Raw genomic sequence first — 9,658 nt, forward strand, 5'->3', positions numbered from 1 at the left:
TATCTGTGACTTAATCATGCAAAATGTCAGGTCAAAGAAGTATAACAACTGCTGACTGATCTTCATGTCTATGAATTGGAGTATTTAACCATAAAAAATTAGACAGATCAAATGCCTCCTTCAAGACGTGTTGTGGCAAACAGCTCTTGCAAGAGCCTCCTTCAGTATTCAAACCCACCCAGATATACACAAACCCTTCCAAATGTGTCAGAGCCACTCACACTCAGGTCTAATTCAATACCTGTTTACATCTGTTAAACAAACATACCAAAGACAAGGTGTCAACCTGGTGCTGAATGCATGGTTTGAACATTTCAGCAGTCACTCTAAAGAACCCCCTGGTCAAGGCTTCACAAAGCACAGTTCCAACATTAGGCTAGACAAATGCCAGCTATGTTCATGTGGAAGTGAGAGATTAAATCCACTTGCTCTACGGGAAGCCTCCTTCTTATAATGGGATGTCCTATGCTCTTGTGTTCATCATGCCTAAAGCACATGTGATCTGGAACAACGTATTCAAAATGAGCACCTCCTTTGATGCTTGTAAATGGAAAACCAATTTTGTAATGAAAAAATACAAAAAAAAAAAAAAATCAAAGGAAACATTCACTGGGTAAGCAGGAAAAAAATTCACTTGTCATTCTCCAACAGTAATTGATCTTAAATACATGCTCTGTCATTGTCTTGGGGTGACTTTATGATGTGTGTCCCCTATCTCTGCTCTATGCCCAGAAATTAATTTTGTGCCTTTCTGTGCCTTTAAACTGAGCCTGAGAGGGGGGGAGGATAAAAAACCTAGCAAAACTTTCAAAGCAGTTTACAGTTTGTTTTCAAGGACACAGATACACAGACTCCTCTCTGCATCCTGCAATAGAGAGCAGAGGAAACACACTGCTTGCTTTCCAGCCAGCTTTTGGCCTTTTTTCTCCGGACAGAGACAGAGAGTTGAACTTTTGTTTTCCTGGGACTTAGTTTTTTTTCCCTTTTTCTCTGCTGAACTGTTTCAACATCAGAATACATTGGGAGGACTTTCCACTGAGGCCTTGGCCCTGGAGGTGGACTCACCACCCCATCCCAGCTCCAAGGAGGGGGAGAGAGAGATCTACGGAGAGACTCTGAAATTTTTCCCAGGTTTTCTCTCCACAGTGAGAGGTTTTATTAATTAGCATTATTATCATTTTCCTGTGTGTTTGTTAAATAAATAGTTTTTATCTCTTTCACTTTCCATCGAGGAAAAATTCTTTTTTTTCCCCAAACCTGGTGGGGGAGGGCTGGTTTTAACTTTCCTTCTATCAGAGGATATTTTCCTCCAAATTTGTCCAAACTGGCACAGTCATTTCCAGATGAATGAAGGATTCTGGTGTTCTACCATAATTTTATTTACTTTAGCCCAGGAAGCATTTGATCTGCTTTAAAAACTGTGGATCAGTTCTGTATTAAAATACCATCACTCTGCCTACTCCTTCAAAGTGTGATAAAATATACTGATGGGAACACTGGAATATTCTCCAGGTACCACAGCTGAAACAAAAACTGCATCAGAGGAGTCCTTCTAGAAAAAAGCAACTACTACCTTCCCATTCACTCTTCCCCAAGTACCAGGCAGTCCATATACCATGTCATTTTTATCTTCTCTGGTTTTAGTCAAGAATATAAACCAAAAATACGTCACATCTTTAGCATACACAGACTGCATGCTAAAGGTTAAAGAAATTACTACTGGAATTATGAAAGAGAAAATAAGATGCTCTATCACGAAGAACCGCATTTTATGTTTCATTTAGGTTTGCCCTTGCACATGAATGTAAGATTTGTGAGTTGTGACTTAAGTAAAGGTCAGACTCAGGTCCACTAGCAGGCAAGCTTCTCTTCTGCCTCACTAATGCAAAGACAAACAGCTGCACCGGAACCTATGTTTTTAATCAACAGTTTACTCCTGTATTTTTCTCTACATAAAAAATATTTGTAACCATTTCATCTGCTGTGTTTTTTTAAAGCACTCTGAAACATTTTATTCATACAGCAGTGTTAAAGGGTCAGATTACACTCACCCAGAATCTGTTTAATAAATTCCCCCAACAGCCAAAACACTATTTAACAAAAACAAGCAAGCCAATTGTCTTGGGGTGATTTTATGGTAATACTGTATTTCCCTACCATCTGCTTTATGCCCAGAAATGGGTCCCACAGCTTTAAGCTGGGTCCGAGGAAAACAGGAAGGGGGGAAAAGGCGGGCAAATTCTTCAGTGTGGCTTGTGTTCAAGGACTCACAGTCCCCCATATTGCTTGGCTCTGCTTGCAGCAGGAGAGAGTTTTTTTTCCAGCCAGCTTGTGAGGTGAGGCAAGAGGGTTTTTCCCAGGACTGCATATGGCATACCAAAATCCTCTGGTAACTTCTTCTTCTGGAACTGTTCAGCCTAGCTGTGATCTGAGAACCAGTTCATCGGACCCCGTGGACCAGCAGGGAGGCTGTGGGGACGTCGCATCCCGGCCTCAGACCTCAGGAGGGGCCAAACCAGCTACAAAGGGAACTCTAAATCCACCAGCTTTCTCCGCAACAAGGGGGTTTAATATCTAACATTATTCATTTTTTCCTGTGCCTTGCGGGCATTTTGTTTGTTAAATAAATAGTTTTTTTCACTTTCATCCAAGAAATTCCTTTCGCATCGGTGGGGGAGGGAGTGCCGAAAACCTGTCTTTGGGGGAGACGTTCATTCCAGAGCATTTTTCTCCTACATTTGTCTCAAACTGAGGCATCAATAAAAGTGAAAATGAAAAAAATAAACACTCAAAGCAATATGAATTTCAAATCTAAGTAATTTGAATCACTACTCAATCACTATTGACTCCGTGTGAGAAAGCATTTCAACAAAACCCACAAGATTTCTATTCACAGATGTTTTCAGCTCAAGAGCTTGAAACAAAGTTCTCACTATGTAGAGAAATGGCTGAGTGAACAGGGACATGTACGTGCACAATCCAAGCTATATTAGTGAACTGTCCTTGACTAGGGAAAAAAGAGAGGAGCAATGCTGATGTGGCAAGCAACAGGATGTTGCGGAGGGGGATGCTGACCATAGAAAGATAAAAACTTATGTTAGTTAGGTCGCGTGCATATTAATCTGTAACCAATCGCTTGCTATTAAAGGCCACGTGAACAGTAGCTGTAACCCAATAGTATGGAGCTTGCTTATGCGTGCTTGGGGAATTAGGGTATAACCACAGGTCTGACAATAGAATAAACGGAGTTCCATCATATCTCTATGAGAAGTGTGGTTCATCCCGGCAGATCTCTGGCTATTTCACTATCTCTAAAACTCACCTCCAGAAATTATATTATTGTACACAAACTAAGGGTAGAACCCCCAATTTTAGCAAGCTTTCTGGTATGCTTCAAAAGGACATGCAACATGAGACCTCAAAGGAATACTGAAGATTGTTACCAGCAAGGAAAAAAACAAACCAAACTAAAACAAGAAAACCCAAACCCTGTCTCAGTTTATTGCCAAAACATAGCTTGCCACAGCAAATTAACACTGAGCTCATGAACACAGCACATAATTTTTTTTTAAAGTGCAAATATACTCACGAAAGGACATTCCCCATGTAGGCATAATATGAACAGCAGTAGGGAGTAGTCCCATCACAGCAGTAAGCTTTGCAGTCATTATCACACTGAGCCAAACAATATTCTGCTGAATAAAAATAACACTCATGAGGTCAAACATCAGCAACATCAAAATCTTGTACAGCACAGCTTTGAAGAAAATGCAGTCTAACCATTTCATACAATCAGAGGATCTGTGACCTGACTGTAATCCTAATGGCAGCTAATTCCCACACTCCTTCTGCATTTCAGATGTAGGTGCTTGCCATATGGGTATTTTGTAGCTGGCCATATCATTTCCTTTTTATACTTAATCCTTTAAAATGAAAAAGAGCATTTTGAAATGTCAAGACACCACAGACCAACTTTTTCCATTCCAGCAAGGAGTCCAGAAGGAAACCTGAGTCTGGGCTGCCCGTCTTACTGATCTGGAGGGTGGCAGGAGAGGAGGAGGAAGCTGTCTGGGAACAGGCTACCACCCCCAGTCCCAGCCTGGGGTGCAAATCAGAGCTGCCTGGGGCTCCCTTGCCCCCTGCCATCTGGCAGCTTCTCCCCTGGCTGTGCTCCAGCATCAGGGCCATGGCCAGTGTGGCATGGCAGTGCCTGGCACAGGAGCCAGCAGTGCCCTCTCTGCCCCACTGAGTTCCCAGCCACAATGCCCTGCAGGACAAAGCAAACTGTGAAACAACAGTAAGAGAGCTCTTTATTAAGAAGCATGGAAGAGCATTTATCTTTTTATTCCTGTGAAAAGCTATTTTAATAGCATCAACCTCTTGTGCTGTCATGACATTTAGTGTTTTCAAAATCAGGTTCCCCCAAGAAGATAACACTGTACTGCCACTGCACTGTAAAAACATTCTCAGGGATCACCTTCCCCACTGTCAAGGCTGCAGCTGCAGCCCAGATGAATTCAAACAGACTCCATGTTCCATACACCATCACCCTTGGTGACGTATTTGGCCACATACTGCAGTGGCAGAGACTTGAAGATTGCAAACCATGCTTCTGCATTCCCAATGCACTGTAGCTTCCGCTTCCCAGGCTGCAACTCACCTGGGAGGTTCTCACTCTCCCATTGCCATTATTGCCTTTCATCTGTACTGACCCTTTTGGTTGGTGTGCAAGGATCCAGGCAACCCCACCTCATCTCAGCTTCTGCCATGCTGCCATTCCTGCCCCAAGTGGGTGAAAGTTCCCACCCTGCACCGAAACTCCTTTGCTCACTGACTCATGCTTCTGACTCATCTCACAGCCTGATTGGTTCACAGGATTTTAGCAGGTCAGCTCTCTGAACCTGCTCACACTTGGTTTCTGCTTGAAAATAAGCACCAAGCGAGGGCCAGAGAGGGCTGTGCAATGCAGCACGTGGGTCAGCCTGGGAAACTGTACCCTAACGCTGTGAGATGACCCCTGGATTAAAGAAACACATGAAAAAACTGAAAAACCAAACCATCATTCTGCCAACCAGCCCCACCAACAAGTGAATCAGGGTAGTCAGCAAGACACCCATCTTCACAAGGAGAGCAGCAGCTCATGGGCAGTACAGGCACTGCTGTAGGGAACAGCAGTGCAGGACAACCCCCGCATAGGACACCCCATACCAAGGCTTTGGCAAGGGCTGCCCTCCCCGGACACCCCATGACAAGGCTTTGGCACACCCCCATGCCAGCAGCTACAGGCTTTTGCAATGTCACCTCTTTTTTGGTATTCGTGGCTCCAGCTGTGCCAGGCCAGTACATCGTCTGGCTCTGTCCTGGTGGGAGAGTGCCAAGGTGCCTTCACCCTGCACATCACAGGTTTATCCCACACAGGTGGGTTCACAGAATCACAGAATGGGTCAGGTGGGAAGGGACCACAGTGGGTCATCTGGTCCAACCTCACTGCTCAAGCTGAGTCATCGTAGAGCACATGTGGTACAGGATTGCATCCAGAGGGTTCCTGAGTATCTCTATTGAGGGAAAGTTCACAACCACTCTGGGCTATCTGTTCCAGTGTGTGGACACCCTCACAGTAAAGTTCTTCCTCATAATCAGGTGTAACTCCTTGTGCATCAGTTTCTGCACGTTGTCCCCCGTTCCATTGCTCAATACCACCGAGCCTCTGCTCCATGCTCTTGGCACACCCCCTTCAGATATTTATACACGTTAATGAGGTCCTCTCTCAGTCCTGTCTTCTCAAAATTTACTCTCCCTGCAGCCAGAGAGGGGCTTCCGCACACCACACCCCTCCCGGGAGCGCTCTGCTGGGACACCCCGGGGAACCCTTTCTAACTCCGGATGCAATTCAATCGCCGACGAAGAAAAGCTCCCACATCTGTCCTAAACCGCCGGCCCCGTACACATCCGCTGTCCGCGGCTTTGCGCCCGTCCCCCGCCCCCGCTGACCTGCCAGAAGGAGGAGGAGGAAAGAGAGAAGCAGTACACCCCAGGCGGGGTACCCCTCCCTCCGGCCGCACCGCCTCACTCGCTCCGTCCTGGCTGCACGCGCAGAGCCACCGTCCGCCTCATAGCGGGGGCGGGTCAGTATGGGGAGGGGGGCAGGCGGGATCTGGGCCGAGCCCCCTGCCCCCCGCGACCGTCCCCAAGCCGGGCCGGCAGCTCTCTTTTCCCCGCCTCCCGGTGCATTTACCCTGCTCGGCAGGCGCAGGGAGACCCGGAGTGGTGTGAAAGACGGAACCGGTGTTGTTTGCGCCGCCTTGGCCAGTGCGGTATTCGAGGGGGTTCCTACCGTGGTTAAAGTCGAGATTGTCTGTAAAGTGGGATTGCAATTGTGATCGTTTGTAAACTGAGATCAGAGCCATGGTCTGCAAACGCAGGCGAGCGGCGGTGCGGGGGTGGCTGCCGTGGAGCCACGGCGTGTTTCCAAACCTCAGATGGGTTTGTCCGTGCTGCCCAGCAAAAAGTATTTTCCGTGACCAGGCCAGAACAATGCTCTTAACTGTTCTTCAAGAGTGATTTTTTATAACTATTTAAATGCTGCCGTAACTCAGCCCGTGTGAGAATTTCCACAGATGGGGCCGAGAGGCCAAAATATTTGCCTTGCGGTCGCACAGAAGAGAAGGGTTAGCTCTGACTTTACATGAAGAGCCGTAGGTCTAGGAATGTGCTTTGGAAGGCTGAAATATGCACACAAAAAAATGAGAAACATCCACAGGTGTTTCTGCTCATAAAAGGTCTCCTGCTGTTGGCAGCTCAGAGGGGAAGGCTGACACAGAAACATACAATGAATTTCTTTTTTCAGGATTTCACTATTCTACAATGACAACAACAAAACCCCAAACCACCACACCAAATCACTTGAAAGCCAGTGTTTTTATTTATCAACACACAGCTGACTGGTATTTTTTCAAATGTATGCCAGAACCTGCCTGTCAACAAAGAAAAACAACTTTACATGTTTTTAACTACCCTGCAGTGTGTATCTCTTAGTTTATACAACAGCCCAAATGAAACATACAAAAGGAAATTTCTGTTATATGTAGCTGCTGAGAGTAAAACTTTGCATCTGCTTCCTGTGTCTTACTCCAGTCACAGGCCACAGATGTGTCTGAAAAAAGGCTTGCAAAAATAATACAGTTTTGCCAATAGATAGTATTGGTAGTAAAGGAACAAAAAATAGCAGATAAAGGAGACTATGATCTGTAGACAACTCCCAGAAATTCTGACATTTCCAGGCTTTTGATTTTAATCATGTTTGATCACCATGCCAGCCTGTCTCTAGACAAGCCTTTTGTTGGTATTTATGTTCTTCAGGTTTTGTTGTTGATTTCTTCCCTTGCAGTCCCCTCCCCTTCCCATATGTCTTGGCAAGTCACATTTCAGTATTTCCCAAAAATTTTGAGTAAAATCACCCCAGAGTTGTTGGCCAGCATGCTTGAATTCCATGCTGATTTGCACTTAACAACTTTATGGATCTTCTGTAGTACTTTTTTTTTTTTTTTCTGTCTGCAAGGGATAAGTTGATTGAACCTTTCTAAAACTCCTCAACCCTAATTGTTACTTCCCGAGTACTGCCCCTTGGACAAAGCACTGAAAGGTGCAGCTGACAAAGCGAAATACATCTTCATGTTAATGTTTAAAACAATCCACAAGAAGCTTTCAATCCAAGGTTTTACCTTCTTCCTCCTATGGATTTTCCTTTGAAGAGAGAGGGGTGGAGGTGGGGAAATCACAAAATTTTTCCTCTGGCATTGGGTTATCAGCCTTTAACCAACTTGCACAGGTAAGCAGAGCCTGTTACAGGTTGTCACAGGCTGCTCTTATCCCCTGCCCACATAAGGACACCCAGAAGAGGAAGTGTAGTCGTGGGCCTGCCTGTCATTCCAGCTCTACTGTCTGCTCTGAAAATGAAGAAATCTGCTGGAAGAACATGTGCTTGTCTCCTACTCTTCCCAGCATCATGGAACACTTTTGTAGAAAGCTGAGAAGGAGAACAATGTCAGGGCAGTGTCATCTGGTTCTGCTGGGCTGAGGTCCTTCTGGGACCAAAAACCATTTAGTTTTCTCAGAAGGATGTTTTGAAGGAAGACTAATTCATAGCAAAGAACTTCAAGAGATTGGAGCTAAGGTTCTAGCCACAATGATACACCTTATAAAACTCCATAACAGCACCACATCATGCCCAAATAATCTCTTATCAGAAATGGTTTGAAAGATGGTTTTCAAAAGCATGCAGGATTGGTAACATCCTGTTGAGTATACAAGCTCTCAAGTGCTAATCTTCAGGCACAGTTCAAGAAGAAAATCCTGCTCCCAGTGCACTAGTATTTTGAAACTCACTATAATCAGGCATCTCTGTCTCCAGAAGCTTAATTAGCAGTTTAGAAACAGTAATTATCATACACAGACCACTAGAGAAAACTTAATAGAGGAAAGGGCACATACTTAAGCATTTAAACCTCTTTACCTCTAAATTACCTCTAGAGAAATCACTTCAAAGCAATTAACAGGATATCTTATGCACATGCTAAAGACTGTCTCTTGTTGAACTCTAGCTGCTAATTGGCTCAACACGAGGAATGATAAGTCTTCTACGTGTTTTCCAGCGTATATCAAGCCAATCAACTTTTGAGCTTCTCCCAAAGAGCCTTGAGTGCTCTTTGCAGCATCAGGGCAGCTGCTGAGATGGGCAAACCCCTGGTTCTAGAAAAACAGGCAGCCAGACGTTGTCTGTTCAGTTCTGCTTCCATGTTGTCCTGTAATGGCATGGAGGGGTAGTCTCATCTTCTGAGTATTTGCCACCTCTGAGCACCACCTATCTTCTGTCTCTCAGTCAGAAGCAGTGCCTATATGTGCTCTTGTACCCAGCAAAAATATAAACATCACCCTTTTTTTTTCTGTGGGTTCTTTGTATCAGTGTCCAGAACTAGAGAGTACAACATATATACTTCCAGTGGCACATTGTGGCAGTGCAGGTGGCTCCAGCCACTCTGTCTCCTGAAGAGAACTCAGGCAACCAGCTGTGGTGGTCAGCAACCCAAGTGTAGCCTGTAACTTACAGTCATGGTGAGAACCCATGATTCCCTTCTTCGTGTCTTTTGCATGTTTTCTCCTAACTGGTTAATGTTTTCCCCTCCCTGATTTATGTATGATATTATGTATATTCATTTCCCTTCTTTAATATGTATCAATTCTAGAAAGTTCTTTGTTCCTCGATGCCCCATTGGATCCTTCCTAAGTCCCTCCTATGTGTTCTTCCCATTGGTTCCCTTGCTGTCAACCCCGCCTACTTGACTCTATCCCATTGGCTGTGATTCCTTTCCCTGCCTATTCTGTACCCAGTCTAAGATCCCTGGACCCTCCTACCAACTGGCCTTTTGGTCCCTGTTATTTCACCAGAGTAAATCTGCATGGTACGCATATGGAGAGTCCCCTCTCTTTCTTCTTTGCCTTCACCTGCGTGCCTGCTTAACAGTGACAGGAAGATACAGCCCCTTCTGGGTGAGGAGCTCTACCCCTTTTTCATTGCTTCATGGGCACTGAGTGCCACCTTCCAGAGGGGTTTCAGCATTGACCTCCAGGCATCCTTGTGTCAGCACGCAAGGGGTAAAAC

The 9,658-nt window shown here is 45.1% G+C and overlaps 1 protein-coding gene across 1 annotated transcript in view; it reads right to left on the reverse strand.

The window, feature by feature from the left end:
• The window catches only part of CYYR1 (cysteine and tyrosine rich 1), a gene marked incomplete at both ends in the record, with an annotated part of 87,020 nt that extends 77,563 nt beyond the window's left edge, over nt 1–9,457 (reverse strand). The window contains 3 exon segments of the mRNA XM_082279024.1: nt 3,590–3,695; nt 5,992–6,084; nt 9,412–9,457. Of these exon segments, the coding sequence (XP_082135150.1) occupies nt 3,590–3,695; nt 5,992–6,084; nt 9,412–9,457 (245 nt within the window).
• Nucleotides 9,458–9,658: the final 201 nt, after the last annotated feature.

The sequence above is a fragment of the Coloeus monedula genome (genome assembly GCF_965178545.1).
Source record: "Coloeus monedula genome assembly, chromosome: 3".
NCBI lineage: Eukaryota > Metazoa > Chordata > Aves > Passeriformes > Corvidae > Coloeus > Coloeus monedula.